General features: G+C 46.6%; 1 protein-coding gene across 4 annotated transcripts in view; it reads left to right on the top strand.

Annotated features, from left to right (window-relative positions):
• The window catches only part of CRTC3 (CREB regulated transcription coactivator 3), a 96,048-nt gene that overhangs the window by 58,483 nt on the left and 16,931 nt on the right, over positions 1-20,634 (top strand). For 2 of the 4 annotated variants that reach the window (XM_086364468.1, XM_086364469.1), the window contains exons 4-9: positions 4,875-4,936; positions 6,461-6,523; positions 8,599-8,699; positions 13,622-13,657; positions 15,469-15,554; positions 17,734-17,783. In XM_086364468.1, coding sequence (XP_086220594.1) covers positions 4,875-4,936; positions 6,461-6,523; positions 8,599-8,699; positions 13,622-13,657; positions 15,469-15,554; positions 17,734-17,783 — 398 coding nt within the window. Of the gene's footprint in view, positions 1-2,274; positions 2,334-3,261; positions 3,317-4,874; positions 4,937-6,460; positions 6,524-8,598; positions 8,700-13,621; positions 13,658-15,468; positions 15,555-17,733; positions 17,784-20,634 lie in introns of those variants that run through there. The other 2 variants (XM_086364466.1, XM_086364467.1) reach the window with 2 other exon arrangements.

The following is a 20,634-nucleotide window of genomic DNA, read 5'->3' on the forward strand; positions in this document are numbered from 1 at the left end:
CCCTTCTCACTCCTCGAAGGGGCAAACGTGTACCCCAGACACCATCCTGTTGAGTTTCCAAACAATTAACATAAATTTACATATTTATTTGTCATATGATCTCAGACCTGAGGGTTGTACATAGAAGAGAAGGACGACACACTAGTGACTCATAGAAGTGCCTTCCTCTCAAAGAGATGTGTTTTTAGGAAGAGAGAAAAACAAACGTCTAGACATTTTCTTACTTATATTGCCAGCAAGGTTGGAGCGTGTGTTGCATCTGGAAAACTAGAATGAATGGTCATGATGAGACCACCTTGAGATCCACTAAAGCTAGGAGTGGCTTTCCTCTTTGGAGCAGGCCTTGCTTTGGTTCTGTTCATACAAGGAGATGAAAATGTTAGAACATTGGTTTATAGGACAAAACTGTTTCTTCAAAGGGCACCGCCTGTTGTATTTGAGACATGTTGGACTATGTCTCTTATGGAAGCTTCACAGTTTTATATTAGGGCTGTGAGAAGCCCGGCAGTTAAGAAACTTTAACCCAGAGTTTCCAAATCTTACTTGATCACTAAACCCAGTTTTTACCTATCACCCATTAAAGATTTCCGTCTCAAAGGGAGTGCAAGTTTTTAGAGTTTTAAGGGGGAAAGAGTCAGACTTCAGAATTCTACCCATCTCCCGTTCGTCACTCGTGTGCTGAGGGAAACAGGAAGACATCTTCATACACACAAGGACCAAGAAAGATCTTGTTCCCGTGCCTCCCTTCATGTTTGACGTGCAGATGTGTTGTAGCAGGACGTCATTGGAAGCCAGAGGACCAGAGGAAGTTGAGTGATGGTGAAGACATGGTTAAGAAACTAGGAAGGAACCAAATGGTGACTGGTTTTATATACTAAATCCAGCCCTGACACCTGTCTCAGTGAATGTGGGTTCTACTAAGCAGACCTAGAGTTCAGGAACCCTGCCAGCAGCGTGGACAACCACAGGCCAGCCCCACAGCCCCAGTAGAAAACGGAGTTCCAGAGGGGAAGAGAGAGCCTGGCGCCCCAGGCTGCTCCTGAGCCCTGCCCCAGTTCCTGAGCCCTGCCCCAGGTGCCCTTCCCGCATGGGAACAGGAAGCCAAAAGAAGAACTGGGCCATGCAGCCATGACTAGGGAGCCTGGGGAAGAGACAGGGTGGGTCTTGTGTGGGGTTTCTGAGGCTCACTGACCCCACCCACGTGCAGGGAAATGGGCCACAGATGTCCTGTCTCATCAACAGAAGGGCAGAACGTTCTCGGTGACTGAGGCCTTCCCCTCTAACGTTATCTGAGCTGAGAAGGAACAGGAGTCCCTTGGGTGGACTGGGTCGGGAACGTGGAGGAAGGATTCTCCTCCACAGAGCCGCAGGGCCTGGGGAGAGAGAACAGCCCAGGGTGACCAACATCTCCACCTGAGCGCCTGGGTGGAGGGCGCCCTGCATTACTTACGATGGACTGGAGCACGATGAGGAGAGGAGAGGCAGCGTGACGAGTGGGGTTGGAGGTAGAGTTTGGGATGCTGGGGGTGGAGAAGCTGAGTAAGGCAGTGGGAAGGGTGGGCTTGGAGTTCATGAGAACTGTGGCGAGCTGGAAGTATGGATTCACGAGTTACTGGACTGTGGGTGATGGATGGAGCCAAAGACATGGATGGGACTGAGCAAGGCAAGAATGGAGGACAGAGGAGGGGGGCTGCCTCTCAGAGTCTCCTCAGGTGCTCTTCCCAAAGTGGCTGCACCCGGAATCTCTCTCCAGCCTCCCACCCTGCTCCCACTCTACATGGTACCCACGAAACCGAGCTGTTCTCCCCATCACATGCTTTTGAGAGCAATGCAGGCGGATGTGGGCTGAGAGACTGTGAGGCCATAGAAACTCTGGGACCATTAGGGTTGAAGGCAGAAGAGGAAGAGCCCGAAAAGGAGCTGAAAAGCAGCGCACAGGGGGATAAATCAAAAGATCCATTATAATGTAGATTGTTTTTTGACTTAGGTTTAACTGAGGTGATGGAGGCTTTCCTGGTGGCTCAGATGGTAAAGAATCTGCCTGTAATGCAGGAGACCCAGTTTCAATCCCTGGTCAGAAAGATTCCCTGGGGAAGGAAAAGGCAACCTACTCCAGTATTCTTGCCTGGAGAATCTCATGGACAGAGGAGCCTGGCAAGCTCCTTGAGGTCACAAAGAGTGGGACACAACTGGGTGACTATCACTTTCCCTTTCTTTCAAGGTGGTAACGGATGAGGGGCTAATCTGACTTGATTTCCCTGTCACCTAGGCTGCTCTTCTGTTTGTTTCCTGGCAACTCGCAGGCGTTCTAGAAATGTTCATTGAATTGAATGGTAAATTCTAGTTTACAAATAAGGGTATTTTTTCTGTCTATTTAGGATGTTCTTCATGGCATGTTAGTACTGTGGAGTGATTAAAGCCACCTGAATAAAGTTTTCTCAGATCTTCAGAAGAGCAAATAAGCGTTTTCTAAGCTGCTTCTGTTGAATTTAGCTGTAAGCTACTGACATGAGGGGCAGTAAAGCAGACAGTATAGCACCCGCCTCAGTGCAGGAGGCCTGGGTTCCATCCCTGGGTTGGGAAGACCCCCTGGAGAAGGAAATGACAGCCCACTCCGGTATTCATGCCTGGAGAATCCCATGCACAGAAGAGCCTGGTGGGCTACAATCCATGGAGTCACAAAGAGTCAGACATGACTGAGTCACACACACACACACACACACACACACACACACACACACACTGACATGAGTAGGCTTCCCTGGTGGCTTAGTGGTAAAGAATCTGCCTGCCAATACAGGAGACATGTACCAATCCCTGGTCCAGGAAGATCCCCCGGAGAAGGAAATAGCATCCCACTCTAGCATTCTTGCCTGGAAAATCCCATGCACAGAGGAGCCTGGTGGGCCACAGTCCACGGGGTCGCAGCGTTGGATACAACTTAGTGACTGAACAACAGCAAGAACAACTGACATAAGTGATCGCTAACATTAGGGCATCTCTTGATGCCAATAAGGTGTTGGGTTTTGAATACCCATTAAGTGAGATATGAATGGTGAGAATTGAGAGAGCTCAGAGGTCACATCTTTTAACTTTTGATGCCTCAGCCCCGTCATATTAAAATTTCAGAAATTCACCACGTTTCCATGTTGTTGATATACATCAGAAAGGCTAACATGCCGACCTACTCCTCAACATTGAAATGATCGATGTTTGATCGTTGTACTACTAATACACCACTGTGTTCTGATTTGTTTACAGGTTCTAGACAAGTGGACTTAATGACTTTAAAGGTGGCAGTGTCCTGAGAGAAGTGGTAAATTTCTGCTTCAGAATTAAGTATTTCTGGACAGAGGTTCATTAAAATCTGCTGAAAAGAGAAAAGTCCAGTGCCTTCTCCCTAGTGGTTCTGCCAACTAAGATACCGCCGTTTTTCCTCTCAGAGACGTTCTTGTTTCTTCTTCACCTTTTCCTCTTCTGTCCCCTACTGTGGTCCATTCCGACCTGTACTTTGCATGCATGCATATGTACAAAGTCGCTTCAGTTGTGTCTAACTTTTTGCAGCCCCATGACTGTAGCCCATTGGGCTCCTCTGTCCTTGGGATTTTTCAGGCAAGAATACTGGAGTGGGTTGCCATGCCCTCCTCCAGGGGATCTTCCGGACCCAGGGATCCAACCCACGCCTCTTATGTCTCCTGCATAGCCTAATAGTTAATGTTGAAGAAGCGTCTGGTCTCTCTTCTGAAAGCACCTCTGTTTTATTGCATTGACTAAGATTCAGATTCAGAAAGAAGGTAACTAGACATGACCACACTAGTACACAGGAAGTGAAACTTGTGATCGTAGTGCTTCTGGCAGAGGAAACATTTCCTTAAGAGTTCATCAGTGTCCATATTTTACTAATGCCAGGTTCTGCCTGCATGATAGTTCTTCTCCATCAAGGCCCCCACTACCTCCTGAGCCTTAGATGGTGATGGCTTCTTTTATACAGAATCACCGAAGATCACAGGAGAATAATATGACTTAGAATGTTTTGAGAAGGTATTCTATGAGTATAATTAAATTAACCAAACAGCTCTATTGTACTCAGCACATATAGTATAGCATCCCATCTGTTTTTCCCTGTTTCCATTTCATCTGGAATGTGTTCTAAGGCAGGCTAGACCCAGTGAAGAATATAGAATCCATAAAACAGGCCACCTGACCATCTAAGGAAGTTCACATTTCTCAATAAACCTAATGTAGCTCTCTTTGGGTTATAAGAAACAGGAACCCTCAACTTGAAGAAAAAAGAAATTTATTGGCTTATGTTACTAGAAGCCCAGAGGGCTAGATCCAGGGATCCGTACAGTAGCACTGAGACTCAGTATCTGGGGGGGTGCCACCTCTACCTTGACTTCCAGGGAGAGAAACCCAGGCCCACATGGTCCCCAAGCTCACCACCTCCGCTGGGGATAGTCCTTTCTTCCCCTGTTTGTATCATGAGTCCATCCCTGAACTAGTCACAGGGGTTAAGTGACCTTGAATGGAAGTGCTGGGTGTGGGTACCTTCTGTGGACAGGGAGGCCCACACAGAGCGACAGCCAAACCAGGTTTCGGATGGGGGTGCGGGCAGTCCTTGGAAGTAAAAGAGCTTGGGCTCGCAAAAAAAAAGAAACACCCCACGTGAATCACGCAAAGATGGTGCTGGTTAGGAGATAGAGGAATGGACTTTTCCAGAGGAAGTTGATAAGCCGAAGTAGGAGGAAGAGCTGTCGGGTATAGAGATAAAGATACAAACTGAAAACTCAGCAGTGGAACTCCACGCGACTCCAGCCTCTTAGTTCTGCCTCAACTTCCCCTTCATCTGGGTTTTCCTTGATTGAAATTTCTACTTCGATGGTAGCACGCTTGGAGCAAATTACGCCTCACAGCCCCTGGATGAAAGTTGGCCCAGGTAAGCAAGTCATATTTTCAAAGATATGATGGGCGTGTGCTGTGCTTGGACAGTCTCACTTTATTTTACCCGCCTCAGAGGTCATTTTAGAAATTTCTAATCTAAAGCACAGACTCTTGTTTTCTCTTATAAAACTTAAGTCTCTCCACATATAATCATGGGCTTATATGAAAGTCTAAAATTAAAAGTTATTTAAATCAATCTGGGTCTTCATTTTAAAGACCAAATAGAAACACATTCAGAATACATTGACCAACATAATAGTCTGAGTTGGTATTATTATATTTAAATATATAAAGGTGTCATGGTAAGCTACTGAAAGAAACAGAGGCCATAGTAAGCTCCTAAAACTGTAATTTGCATAGTGGATTTGATTTAGGGTCTCTTTGAGTATTTTTATATGTAGAGAATATATACCCCCAAATTGAGTATTTTTTGGAATAGTACTGGAGGTGACAGAATATAGAGTTAACTGAAAAGATTGTTACATCCAGTGGATGCATGATATCATTTTCAGATCACCTGGTCAGATTTAAGAGGCATTTGAAATGGACATGTTGAAAAATTTTAGCTCCCTGGATTGAAGTGCATTCTCCATCTATTCTTGGGGCAGATACTGACAGCACTTACTGTGGATAATGTAGTCAGGACCTGGGAAAGGCAGGTATGAAGATGGATAACAGCAGGCCCCTACTGCAAGTAGGTTTTCAGCAACCCTTAAGAATCTTGGGATCCATGATTGTAGAATAAACACAGTATCTTATTTTAAGTCATAAAAGCGTTAGGCAGTCCATCATGTCCAACTCTCTGCAACCCCATGAACTGTGGCCCGCCAGGCTCCTCTATCTATGGGGATTCTCCAGGCAAGGATACTGGAGTGGGTAGCCATTCCCTTCTCCAGGGGATCTTCCTGACCCGGGAATCGATCCTGGGTCTCCCTCATTGCAGGCAGATTCTTTAATTAAATCATAAAAAGATTTTTCCAATTTGAGATTGTAAAAAATTTGTATTTAAGAGAAAAATGTCCTATGCTTTCTAGAGCATGAGGATTAGTTAGATTAATATTTTCAAACATTGGATTACTGTAGCAGTTACGTTCCTCTTTATGGACCTCTGTAGAAGAGTGCGGCATTTCTGTATCAGGGTTTGCCAGGCATCCCCTATGCACATACTCGGGGGATGTGATGAGGGGTAGTTTTTCACACATCTGGAATAAGGCCTCACATCCCCAGAGAGGATTTGGTTATGGATCTGAAATATTTCGAAAGGCATTCAAAAGTGCTTGTTTGCTGCTTAAAAAAAAGACCAAAAACCTCCTTGCATGCCCAGCTGGCTCATTTGCTTGCCCTATTTGCATGAATTTCTGATAGTTTTTATCATAGAAGGGAGAAATCACAGGACCTGGAGAGAGCAGCTGTGCAGCTGAGTGAATAGAAGGGCTGGTTCTCAAACCCAGGCCTGAGGTTTCCCTTTCTCCTTGTGGACTGAACTTCTTTTCTTTTTATGTTATTCTGGTTTTTAAAGGCAGCAGCCTCCTTGGAAGGAAGAGAAGCACCCTGGGTTCAGGCTAACATCTGCACTCAACAGGTACATAGCTTGTTTTCTAGTAGAAATAAACTTTAAAGAAGGCAAATCACCCTGTTGATCCTGCTGCTTTTTAATCTATCATCTGTTTGCAAGAGTACTCTTATATCAATGGGTTGTGTTTATACGAAGTGTTAAAAAGAAGCAACCTAAATCTCCCACCGTGTAGTGAACGTCTGCTCAGGACAATGTAGCTGTGAGAACATGAAGTCTGAGTGAATGACAGTTTGCCTCCTACTCTGTGTCCTTGAGCAAGTTGCATGGCTTCTCTGTGTCTCAGTTTACTCATCTGGAAAAAGGAAGATAACAGTACCTACATCAAGCGATGGTTGCAAGGATTAAATAAGATGCATAAGAAACACAAGGAAGCATAAGCGTTCAATAACCACATTAAACCATCACTTCAAGCTTGACCCCAGTGTTTAAGTCACTTTGTTCAATCCTGATCACATTCTACAAGAATGAGTATGACTTTCTGTTCTAAGAAGTTACAAATGACTTGTCCAAGGTTGCTTAGCTAATATGTGATGGAACTGGGATTAAAAAAAAATTTTTTTCAGTGCAAAATTTTAACATACACAAAAGGGAAAAGCATTCCAAGAATTCCGTGTGCCCATCTTTTAGCTTCTGTGTCTACCCCTACCTCCTCCCTTCCCACCCTTATCCCACCACCAGCCAGCCAGAGTATTTCACCTGCAGATATCTCTAACACTATAAGGCTGATAGGAACCTTTGAAAAACAACAACAATATAACGCAATGCCATTATGCCACGTAACAAAATTAACAATAATTCCTAATATTATCTAATACCCGGTCTGTATTCACATTTCCCCAGTTGTCTCTCTGCATTTGATTGATATTCTCTTGAGTCTCTTTGAATCTGAACCCAAGGCTCCCCGGTCCCAGAATCCTTGCTTTTGCTGCTGCTTCATCCTGGTTCTGAACTGCCTGTCCCTTGTGTAAACCCAACCCAGCCATGGTCCACAGTCCAGCCACGGGGCTTAGTGGCTGCAGAAGGCATCACCTGAAACAGCCCACAGAGAAGCATTTTAGGCTAATTTGAAGCCTCACACAAGTTCTTTTTTGGCAGTTTGTCCCTTGATGAGACAAGTAAATAATGTCTCTTGGAGTCAAAGCTTCATGTAAACTGCAACTGTCTGGGAGAATTTCAGAAATTTGCTGTAGTTCAACAGTTCCCCCAATTTTTGTCTTATGATTCTGTCACAATCTTAAAAACCACTGAGGCCCTCTAACAGTGTTTGTTCGTGTGGATACATTTGTTTGTATTTAGCTATTGATATTGGAAATTAAATTGAGAGATTTATAGAAGATACTTATTAATACACTTAGAAATAGCAGTAATAAACTCATTACTCATAAATAAACTCATTTATGTCAACATAAATCATATTTTTGTAAGCACAGTTATATTTTCTGAAACAAAGTAAATCACTGAGAAGAGAGGCGTTGTCCCCTTTATGTGTCTCTTGAAGACAGCTCGATCCTCTGCTTGTGCGCTGTCTGCACTGACACTGCACGTCCCAAGGCTCTTGGAAAACCGCTGTGCTCGTGAGGGCAAGAGTGAAAGGGCAGGGAACACATCAGGGTTATTCTGAAAATCGCCCCGACCTTGTATTCTCCCTGGAAGGGCTGGAAAGCCACTGCTTTGGTGATCCTTCCTAGGGGAGGAGTTATTCCCAGATGGAGAAGATCTAGCCCAGCTGCAGAGAATATATTGGCCACAGCCATCTTCTGAGTTGTGAGGAAAGATGGAACGTTTCTTAAAGAAAGCCATGAATCCAGTGTCTTCCTTGTTGAACCATATCGTTACACCACTAGCTTCAAAGTGTGAAATCTCACAAGTACAAATTGCTGTCTTCTGGGTGTGGGTCATCCTCAGAGGCTGATGTTGTAAGGGACTGCAGGTAGGTCCAAACCCCTCATTTTATGGATGATTGTAAATCGGTTATTCCTGCTTTCTCTCCCGTTGGTAATTTTCAGGAAAGAATATTGCATTTTCACTAAGGAAAAAATGGATTTTTCAGCCAGACTCTCTCTCTCCCTCCTCCCCCTTAGGACCAATTCTGACTCTGCTCTTCACACCAGCGCTCTGAGTACCAAGCCCCAGGACCCCTATGGAGGAGGGGGCCAGTCGGCCTGGCCTGCCTCGTACGTGGGTAAGACACGTAGGCTGGATGCCAGCCAGTACTGCGCCGTCTTGTTCTGTCCTCGGGGAGCAGGGGGAGAGACAAGCTTACACCATGTGCCTTTCCCTGGCTCTTCTTCCACAGAGAACAGCTCCTGGCCAGGGAGGTGTGTGTGTGCTCGTGATGAGGTGAGAGTGGGCCTTCCCTCCCACCTCTTTCTCTGCAGGTCCTCCTTGGCGTCTCTCGGCCCTCAGACTTTGTGTCCTCCACACTCTCCCATTGTAAGGTCCTCATCAGTTTTACAGGGACTCACAGCAACTTTCTAACTGGTCTCCTTATTTGCAGTCTCCTGTCTTCCCAGTCCAGTGTTATGTCGGGTTCTCTGAAAGCCCTTTTTCCAGCCAGGATCTGGACAAACTGAGAAATAAAAGCAGAAGTGACACAGGGAGGTGGATACCACCTTTCCTCCTGATAAGAGGAAGTGGCTTCTCTCTGGGGGGCCATGTCTATTCAGACCAAACCCCAGAGGGACACTGACTCCCCGAGTGGCCAGCAGCCCTGGCCCAGGGTGGCCCCCACGGCGGGAGCCCTGCAGGCAGGGCCAGCCCCGGGGCCAGAGGAGTGGGAGCTCACCTGTTGCCCACTTTGCTGCAGGTCATTGTCCCGCCTCCCCAGGGTGACCAGGAGTAGGGGAAAGAGTCATGCCATCTGCTTCCAGAATGACCCAAATCTGATCAGATTCCAATCACAGTGCAGTAAAGAATCCGTTTGTGATATAGAGATACAGGTGGCGTGGGCTTGACCCCTGGGTCGGGAAGATCCCCTGGAGGAGGAAATGGCAACCCACTCCAGTATTCTTGCCTGGAGAATTCCATGGATGGAGGAGCCTGGCAGGCTACATGTCTGCCACATGGCATGGTCAAAAAAAATAAAAAATAAAAGAGAGGGGGAGAATATATAAGCCTAAGAAAGGTGCAGCAAGGTCTTAGTCTCCCTGGATTGGGAGGGAACCAGACGGTTAGACTTCGATCTGGAATTCCCAAGAAAGAGCTGCCTTTCTGCCTCTGCCATGCCTGTATTCGTGTTGCCCTCTGTTTAAAGTCTGTGCTTCTCTAGAAAAGCCTAAAAGCTTAGAGGGAACAAGGAAATCCTAAGTAACAAGACTTGGAGGCCTGCATGCAGAGAGGAAGAAAAATAGCTAAAGCAAGTGATTAATCAAGTGAAGTATTTACCCTAAGAGTGATGTTGCCTGCAAGGGAAGAGGTGTGAAGTGTCAGAAGGCGTGAGTGAGGACAAATAAGAAAAGCAACAGAGTGTCAGCGTTGATCCTACAACGGAGCCATAGGGAAAGCAGAAAGAAAGAAGGAAATCCTGGAGCAGAGTCCCAGGGTCCCTGCTTTTCACATCAGCAGCTTGAGCCCGCTGTGTTTGTACCCCGGTATCTGACAGCTGTGGAAGGCAGGCCGACCTCCAGCCTGGACGTCTGAACCATGTCCCTGCTTCAGTTGCCTTGGAAGTGCAGCAGAACTCAGAAACACGTCCAAATATGGCCGTGTTTACATGGGAAAGCCAGTGTGTTTAAAATATTACTCAAGTCTCCAAGGATCAGAATTATTTCTGGAGAATTCTATCTGTTGGTGGGAGCTATTTTAAATAGTTTCTTGTCTTTCCCCTCTCCCCCTGTCATTCATGAAAGTTTCTCATTTGCTTTCCTTTCAGACTTTTAAAAATATCGACTAGCTTTGCAAAAAGGTATTTCTTATTATAGGAGCGACCAAATAAAGTAAAGATTTAAAAAGTGATGGGAAAAATTATAATTGAAGCTGGGAATTAGACTCCACAAGCAGAAAGCAATAACTGCCTTTTCCCTGGGAATCTTTCCTGAGCATAGTGATGTAGCCTCAATTAATGTTCCCACTATTTTTTTTGGTTCTGAGCAGATCATAAGGGAGCATCTGCTGACAGCTTAACTACATGAGCAGAAAGCTGTGATACATTCACAAGCAAAAGTTTGTGTCCCAAGAAGACACAGTCATTAGGCTGATACATGGTTAGTAATTCTCATAATGGTTATTCAGTTTGCGAGACAGGCATCCCTGGTGAAGAGTTGATGGAAATGAGAGAAATAGATTTTTATGCAACCAAGCAAGATTTTTATAATTTCTCTCTTCTTGTTTAATTATCCAGAATTTGTCAAGAAAAATGTTGATCATTTCCCTGGCAGCATGTGCAGTTTAATTATCATTTCACACTCACATGCACGCGTGCACACACACACACATATACCCCCTGAATGGGTAAGCCTGATGGCACTCTGTGACACTTGCCCACTGCCCTGTAGTCTAGGACTGTACCTAACCCACCTCTGCTCATCACTAGCGAGTGGAGGAAGGGGCCAGGGTGGTCCTTGCCCTTTCGAGTAGTAGTCTAGAGCTAAGGGCAGAGCAAGGCATGATGGTTGTCTTCTTAGCACCCAGAGCTGTAGAGGCTGAGTCTCACCAGCCTTAAGAAACACAGCCCTGAGCTCCTTCCCAGGGAAGGAGATCTGCCTTGAACCCCAGTGATCTTACCACAGGTAATACTATACCTTTGACCAGCACCATGAAGGCTTAAAATGCAAATAACCCTGAAAGAAATGAGCCTGTTGAAGAAAATGGCACCCTACTCCAGTATATTCTCGCCTGGGCAATCCCATGGACAGAGGAGCCTGGTGGGCTATATATTCCATGAGTCGCAAAGAGTCAGACACAACTGAGTGACTAAACAAACGAGAGAGAGGTGAGCCTTGGTTGCACAGACAGGAGGAAGAGGGGGATGGCAAAGGCATCTGAGATCTAAAGAGGGGGCAGAGGTGTCACGCAGGTGGCAGGAGGGCCCAGAATGGGGAGGTTTCCTGAGAGAGACACTCTGGTTAAGTACTCTGCCCCCTGCCTCCACCTCTGTTCAGCAGATCCAGGCTGTGCTGGGAGGTGTTTTCGATTCGTCAGGCATGAGGGTGAGGAGAGGGAAGGCGGTCTCAGTTCCGTTCAGGAGGTCGGCCCTCCGTGGCTCCTGGTCCGCGAGGTTTCTTGGAGCACACATGAGCCTTGGTCGTGGCTGTTTGTCCCCTGCAGGGCTGATCCATGTTTCCTCTGCTTCTGGATACCCACTCACAACTCGTTCCCTTTTATTTTTATCCCTTTATTTATAGTTGTATCATCTGATATTTTTCATCCAGTAGTAAAAATCCAGGCTTGGATATGTTGGAAAAAAATCGTACAACGTGAGAGCTGTGAGTTAAGTTTTATTTGGGCAAAATGAGGACTGCAGCCGGGAGATGGCATTTCAGATAGCTTTGAGAGACTGCTCTAAGGAGGCGACAGAAGGAGCCAGGATATATAGGAGTTTTGCAACAAAGGGCAGGTAGTCTGAACATCAAAAGATTGTGGTTAATTAAAGAAAACCAGATAACCCAGGTTAAGGAACCTAGCGCTTTTCTGTGTATGGGAAGGTGCAAGAGTCTGGGCTCACTGAAATCCTTCCTTTCGTATGCATCTCAGCTGTCCGGGGCCAGTATCCTGTGTTTTCACATCCCGAATTTCCTCAGGGCTCACCATGGGGAGTGGCTGTAGTCTGAGGGCTGGTATTTTTTCCTTCCTGGGTTCCCTGGTGGCTGCAATCGCTGGTGACTGTGACAGCCTTTGTTTACTGATATGGTAGGAAACATTCCATTTCTCACATATTTTGGTTATATATTAACTTGGTGCTAACACATCGGTTATTGCCACCATCATCCTTCTAGTTACCGAAACTCTGAACCAGGAGTTAATTGTCTTTAATTACTCTCATTCCCACACCCCTCACACCCATTGAGTAGCCAAGTCTTGTTCATTCCACGCCTGCTGTGTATCTCAAACCTGCTGCCTCTTTTCTGTCCTCGCTACCAATAAATACCCCGACTTATTTCCTTCTTGCCTGGACTGTTATGGAAGTTTTTCACTTGGTCTTCCTGCCTTCAGACTTTCTCCTTTCAATCTACCTCACATTCCACTGCAAGAACAATCTCTCCAAAACAGAGGGGATACACGTATGTGTATAGACTTCCCAGCTGGCTCAGTGGTAAAGAACCCACCTGCCAGTGCAGGAGCTGCAGGAGACGTGGGTTCAATCCCTGGATTGGGAAGCTCCCCTGGAGGAGGAAATGGCAACCCACTCCAGCATTCTTGCCTGGGAAATCCCATGGACAGGGGATTCTGGTGGGCTACAGTCCATGGGGTTACAAAGAATCGGACCCAACTGAGCGGCTAACACTTTGTGCCTTTTTACTTCACTCTCTAAATTACTTCTTTCTTTTCTTCGTGATTTGGTTAGAGGTTCTCAGACTTTGTAAACTGTTCTTCTTTCAGGACAGAGGCAGTAAAAGATTTTAAAGATGGAGATAATTTTAAAGAAAAGTAGACAGGCACCAACTTTAGACTTCAATTCAGTTCAGTTCAGTCACTCAGTAGTGTCTGACTCTCTGCCGACCCCATGAATCTCAGCACGCCAGGCCTCCCTGTCCATCACCAACTCCCGGAGTTCACTCAGACTCACGTCCATCGAGTTGGTGATGCCATCCAGCCATCTCATCCTCTGTCGTCCCCTTCTCCTCCTGCCCCCAATCCCTCCCAGCATCAGAGTCTTTTCCAATGAGTCAACTCTTCGCATGAGGTGGCCAAAGTACTGGAGTTTCAGCTTTAGCATCATTCCTTCCAAAGAACACCCAGGACTGATCTCCTTTAGAATGGACTGGTTGGAAGTTAGTTCTATCAATTTTAAGTTTAGTATAAATGCTGATGCCATCTGAGTGAACATCACTATACCAAAATCGCCTTGGAATTTTCAAAATTCTATTTGAATCAGAAAGATTTACGAATTCATGAATAAATAAATGTGAAAGCACCGCATAATAGTGTTTTTTTCTTTCCCACTAGGTTTCTGTGATGGTGAGAATGACGTGCATGGGGAAGGTAATGATCTGATTTCACCTACCTGTGCTGAGTGGGATGCTGACTGTCGTGTACATAACCTCCTCTTAACATCTGATCTAGTTAATACTCAAGTTTTCTGGACTTCCCAAAAACGCTGACAAGTGCTGACTGGTTTACTTTTCTGAGATGCTCTATAAAATTAAGGCCAGCCCTGATCAAAGCCGCGAGAAGGGAAATGTGTGGTTAGACTACAAAGGCTCCTTGTCATCTGGGTCCCCATGGTCCCATAGTCACAAGGCTGTACAGGGGAGCAAAAGTTGTGATCACATGAGAATAGTGATGAGACACTTAAGCCATTGGTTGTTCCAATATCCTTCCTTCCTCAGCTGTCTTTCTCAGCTTGTTTAGAAAGTTTTGTGAGCCAGTAATCGAAAGATATAAATAATGTGAGGAAAATGCAAAGTGATTGCAAAGTGAAATTGCAAACCTTATAGAAGATAATGAGTTTCATAAAGCTGATTAATGTTGGGGATCTACTAAATGACTCTGGAAGCCATCGACAGATGAAGGCCTGACACAGCTCATTTATTAGTTCAGTACCAGGCACTGTTTTCTTTTCCCTAAAATTTTATAACCTGAAATTTAATTTTCATAATCTGAAAGTGAACAACTAAATTAGGTTTATACACCGCAGGGGTCAGGACTTACAGGGATTGTGATAAATGGGGCGCTTCCTGTGCCAGAGGTGCACATCTCTTTCGTCATCTTATGTACTCCTTTCTGGGAAGGCCATTTCAGGCCAGGAGTAAAATCATGAAAAGTTGAAACAGCAATAAATATCTAATCCACTAGGACAGAAATAAAGCGATGGCTGCAAGGTTGTTTGCATTCCCCCAGTGAGTTCTTTGAAGAATTACAGCCAGTCTTGGGTATGAAGTGACAAAAAGCAATGAACTTCTCCAAGGAAACAATCCCCTTTACAGTGCTGTAGTCCATTCCAGCCATATTCTTGTGACCAGACTCTCATGAGGAGTAGCCTTAAGTCATCTCACGCAGCCCTTGCAACTTTTCCTGTCATCTGATGTTATCTTTCAGGGGCTTCCCTGGTGACTCAGATGGTAAAGAATCTACCTGCAATGCAGGAGACCTGGGTTAGATCCCTGGGGCAGGAAGATCCCCTGGAGAAGATTTCCTCATCTGGGTTCTCAACTCCTCTTTCTGCCCCACACCCAGCCCAGGACCAGGCATCTTCACTGCCACCTTGTCTTCCATGGAATATTCCTCTTCTCTCTTTGTTATCTTCCTCATTCCCTCTTTCCTGGGTTTTTGTGGGTCCCCCCTCATCCCTTTTCTTCCATCGTCTCCTCACCAGGTTTGCAAGGCCCTCCCTGACCTGACCTTGACCTTCCCACCCTTCTCCTTTATATACTCAGTGCCTGTCCATCGCCTCCACTCTCTCTCAGCCTTTGTTCATATTGCTCTCTCTCTGGGGATGGCCGTTTCCTGTGTCCCTAAAAGGCTGCCCTCAGTGCCGAGCCCTAGAGACTGGGCTCTTCCTGATCCACCCAGAGCAGCACTGAGCCCTTCGACCTTTGGGGCCTTCCCCCATCCTCCTTCCAGACATGGGTATCCACATGCCACCCTTTCCCATGTGTAGGGTATGAAATCCTCAGGGGCTGAATTCACGTCTCACCCATGCATCCCCCACAGTAACACTCAAAACACCATCTGTAGTAGACAGTCAATATGTGTTAACTCAGCCGTTTTCACAGAGGTCATTTGTTGGGCCAGAGGTGGGGGTGCGGTGGGGGGCCTTCTAACACGGCGACTGTGCTTCTTCTCCCCTTCAGTGGTGTCTTTCCCCGGCCCGCTGAGGGAAGAGAACCTGCTGAACGTCCCCAAGCCACTCCCGAAGCAGCTGTGGGAGACCAAGGAGGTGGGTGGACAGCTGTGCTCCTTGTCACTGCATGTTTGCCCTTCAGAGATCAGCGTCAAGTCCCAGAGAGGATTTGGGGGAAAAAAGTAGAGCAGAAGTCTGGCGACAGAGATAGAAGAATATACTAGGGGATGATGGTTCAAATAAAACAAGCATAATTATATCGATGGATTAGCACAACCATCTCTTAACTTTCTAGTTCTCATGTGAATTCCCTCTTTCAGAAAGACTGGTTGGTCCCTCCTGTCTCTCTCATATTATAGGAAGTGCTGAAACCCAGTTACAAGTCAGAGGCAGATGTTTCTGTTTTGTAGCCAACACCAGCTGCCAGTCACTAGCTTCTGTCCATAATGGCTGGTTCACCAGATAACTCCTTTCTTTAGTGAAACCCATTTGACCCGAGTCACCTGGAGGTCAGAAAGAAGTCTTCTGTTTAACAGTTTCTAAGACCTTTGAGTACTTGCCCCTGTCTCCACCATGGCTCCCTCTCTGTTAAGCCACCTGCTGTGGAAGAGAGGGGGGTCCCGTGGTACCCAAGTCAGGCTTTCTTCCATACGGAATCTGCCACCTCTGAAAGAAAACAACCCATCCACCCAGCCCTGAGAAAAAGGAAACCAAATGAACTTTCTGGACAACCTAATATATATATATATATATATATATATATATATATATATATATATATACACACACACACTAAAAAATAATAATAATAAAAGAATGAACCTATTGACTCAACTCTTCTCCCAGAAACGAGCAATGGAGAACTGCAGGTCCGTAAGAGCTCAGTGGGATGAGGGGCACTCCCTGGTGGTTCAGTGCTGCGGCTGTTCGTGTTGTCTCGTGCTTAACCACTGCCGCCTGGGCAGGCTTCCTGTGGGCCAGTTTCTTCTGCCAGGTCTACCAAAGTTGTCGTTAGCATCAGGGTGGGCTGGAAAGGTCTTTTGTAAAAGCAAGATGTTTTGACATTCTGTCTTTTTTGGGGAAAGAGATGTAAAAATTCACATACTTAGACACAGGAGAAGCCCACTGTCCTTTTCCACAGGAGGTGCTGGTGGTTTTGGAGGCCTTCGTCAGAGGACAGCTGTCTTCCCCACAGAGGGGTCAGTGGCAGCCAGTCTCCTCTGAGCACCGGGAAGAAGTACTCTCTATAGAAAGAGGTGTTCATCCCTATTAGTTCTTTTTTTCCTCTGCTGTGCCGCATGGCTTGCAGGATCTTAGTTCCCTGACCAGGGATTGAACTCAGGACCAAGGCAATGAAAGCGCTGAGTCCTAAGTGTTGGACTGCCAGGGAATCCCCCTCATCTCCCTTAGCTGTTACAGATTTACACTTCTCCATAAATCACTTCAGTGAGAAGAGACGAGTCAATAGGTTGATTCTTTTTTTTTTTTCCTTAAGCATGTATTAGGTTGACCAAAAAGTTCGTTTGGTTTCCTGTAACATCTTAGGAAAAAAACCCAAACAAGCTTTTTGGCCAACCCAGTGTATATTGAGCACCTGTTGCCAGACATTGAGGTGCAGGGATGGGACAATAAATAAACTGAAAATACCCTCCAGGGGCATCCCTGGTGGTCCAGTGGCTGAGACTCCCCGCTCCCAGTGCAGGGCACCCCTGACTTCCCTCCCTGGTCAGGGAACTGGGTCCCACATGCCGCAACTAGAAGGTCCCCCGTGCCACGGCTAGGATTGAGGAGCCCGGGAGCCGCAACTAAGACCCAGCGCTGCCAGATGAAGTGAATTTTAAAAGGCAAGGAAGAAAAAAAGAAATCCCCCCAACTTAGATTTTAGTTGAAATATTTCTTTTCTTCAGATGTTAATTTCCTCTTTCTTCACTCTAGTTTATGTCTCTTTTTTCTTCTGTTCCTCCGAGGCTCGTTAAAAAATGAATGTCTATTTAAAAGCTCTATGGGAAGCATATTGGCCTTCTATAAGCAAATAATTCATTTAGAAAAGAATCATCTAGAAGCATCAAATTAAGAAAATTTATTAGTATCTTGCCTCCCTTATGCCTGGAAAAGTCTAGTCAAAACTTAAACGGCTGCTTTGTGAGGATGCTGTTTCTATATGCTGGCTCTCCACTTGACTGACTGGAGCCCCAGGATACCTGCAATGACAGTTTTTAAAATCTTGAATCTGGCTTTACAGTGAGTAAGCCCGGCTTCCTATGTCTCTCCCCAGATCCAGTCCCTGTCTGGGCGCCCTCGGTCCTGTGATGTGGGAGGTGGCAGGTAAGAGAGGTTCTTTCAGTTCTTGTTTCAGGGCCGTCCTGAGGGTTTTACCAAAAGGAATGTCTCGCTGCTTCATCAGAGAACACTGAGAAATTTCACTCATTACATGAGTTGAAAGTCAACTGAATTTTCACAAAAACAACAGCTCTTTTTTGATATGCTCATATTTCATTTGTTCAAAGTAATTATATGACATAACTGCAAAAGTAAAACTGCCATAAATATGTTTGAGAATGACATCACCGACTCTGGGTAAACAAACAGCCCCACTGGAGGAAGCCAGGGCCTGCAGGCGTTGAGGGAGCCCGCCAGCCTCACGCCTTTGGAATCCGCGGGCCGCTGGCAGCTTGGTGAGCCAGAAGTTGCCTAAGAGAGTTTGCACAAATATACTGAATGCCACAAAACCATGAACCTCAAAGGGATAGATTTTGTGTTATGTACATTTTATTTTTACCACATTTTTTTAAACTAATGGAAGATGATTAAATAGGAAAACTTGTGATATTAAAAGGAGTTTCTGTGGAACAGCTAATTAATGTATTCAGAAGTATACAACTTCACTCCCTGAAAAATGTGAGAGACAGCTTTCAAAAAAAAAATATGTGTAGTACTAAAAGATTAAAACGTTCCTGAGGAGATGGGACCAAGGAAGAACGTGGAGACAACAGAGGTGATGAGGCCCACACACTGACAGACCCGTGAAGGTGCACTCACCGAGTGACATGGGGAGGGCCCTCTCTCGGGGTCTTCACAGAGAGGACTGAGCCCTGGGGTGCACGGTGGGGTCCTGAGAGCATGGGGGGCAGGGAGGGGGCCCAGTGACCCTCAGGGCTGCCCCCCAGGCTTGGAACAAAAACCTCGGAACGGCAGCTCTTTCCAAAGCCAAACCATGTGGTTTGAAAGCTGGCCTCTTGCATGACCTAGCTGAGCGCAGGTGTACTTTCTAGATGGTCTGACGGTCTGCAGAGGAACTCATGCTGTAGTACCTCAGGCCGTCCTTCTTTCTCACCTCCCCTGTTGTCTAACAGCACTGAGTTCAGGGCCCACCCTCCTGAGCAATGGCAGCTCAGGCATTCTTTTCAGCTAGTTAAATATAAACCCATGCAGTGAACAGCCCACTGAGCTGAGATCAGGGTTGACCTCTTGAGAAAGTCAGAATGCCCTCTAGGAGGCCCACTGGGTGAGACCAGCACACCTAGGGGTATAGGTCATCCCCACAGTGAGGGCTGAAGATTCTTCTCAAGAATTCGTTTTGGCTCAATCCTCAGGCAGATGGGTGATCGAGGCCCCACAGGCCTAAATTACAGAAGGGGCTGCGTACTTTCAACTCCTCATCCCCGCCCCCGAGAGCTTTGAAACCAGGGTTCCTTAGGTGACAAAACTTGCTTTCCTGCTCTTACACTAGGTGTAGGATTCTGTCCCGTGACTCCTGTTCATCTGGTGTTTATTGACCCCCCTACTCCTAGGCACTGAAGCAGAGCAGTGAACAAAACAGAACAGGTCCCTGCTCTCAACAAGCTGAGGCTCCTGTGGAGCAAAGTAGGCGAAAACAATCAAGCCAATGAATACACGTCATGTATTGTTAAACCCAGTGAGGAAAAAGAAAACCGAGTAAGGAGAAAGGCGACCACAGATGTCTGCAGGAGCCTCTCTCATATGATGAACTGTGACCAGAGTCCAGGATGCAGTGCAGGGAAGGGCAGAGGGAACAGCAGGCGCGTGCCTGCCGAGCATGGAGGCAGGTGCAGCCTGACCCGGAGTCAGGCTGGACTCGTCGGAGAGTTCTGAACCAGGGAGTACGTCATCTGCCTTAATAGAGGATCCAGGAGGTGGTTCTAGCAGCTGTATATGCAAAGTTACAGTGTATATTCCTCTCAAGCAGAGGGAAGGTACTTTGAATGTCAGTGACAACCTGGGTTGTGTTTGTCACGGCTACCTTCTCCATCCCTGCTCTGTGCTACCAGACGCTGTTTCTGCCTTCACCTTGCCTCCCTCCCTCTGAGCACCCAGTCAGAGAGCCCGTTGCCCTCATAGCGAGCAGCTCTGCATTTTCAAGTTTATTTCCTAGTCCTTGGCCCTAACACTGCAACCAGCTGTCTGGAAGACAAAGTATCCCATTCAGCTTTTCTACAGTCTAAATCATCCTCCTTCCTCACCCCAGAAGGACCCCTTTCCTACTTCCCCTTCTCTCTTCAAGCCTCCACAGTGATCCCAGTCCTACTTCACCAAGAAAAGAGAAGCGGCAGGAATGAACGCCCAGCTTCCCTCCCGCCCCTCACTCCATGCCTCCCAGCCCCACGTGCCATCCTTCCTGGTTTCTAGTCCCAGGGACCCATCTGTTCACGCCCGATAGCTTTACCCATGTCCTTGGCCCTTCCAGAGGACTCTCTCCTGCTTATCCTTCCCGCTTCTGTGTTTTCTACCTTTCCCTGTCTACTAGGTCTTCTCTCTGCATTAATCACAGTTAAGGATTCTGCACCGAAAAGTACTATCTGACCTTGCGTTCCCTTCTAGTTCCCTCCTTCTCAGCCACACTTCCAGACTTCTCAGCCACACTTTCTGAAAGGCTTTCCCCTCGAGGCTCCCTTACTGCTTTGTCTGTTCCTCGGCCCACGGTGGCCTGGCTCCCTCCCACACTGTTCTGACAGAACGTTCCTCGAGAGACATCCCATGACACATTACCGAAGCTCAGCATCTACAGCAGAAGTCCTCCTCTTACCCACACCACCTACCCTGTCCCCAGTCTACTCATGTGCTTCCCTGTTCCCGTCCTGGTGGGGGTGGTTCCATCCATCCCTGTGCCAGAAAATCAGGAGTCGCCCTTGAGCACTTCCTTAAACACCTCCAGAAT

Source organism: Bos grunniens, chromosome 21 (genome assembly GCF_055505025.1).
Source record: "Bos grunniens cultivar Pamir isolate PY7600 chromosome 21, Bosgru_T2T1.0, whole genome shotgun sequence".
Classification (NCBI taxonomy): Eukaryota; Metazoa; Chordata; class Mammalia; order Artiodactyla; family Bovidae; genus Bos; species Bos grunniens.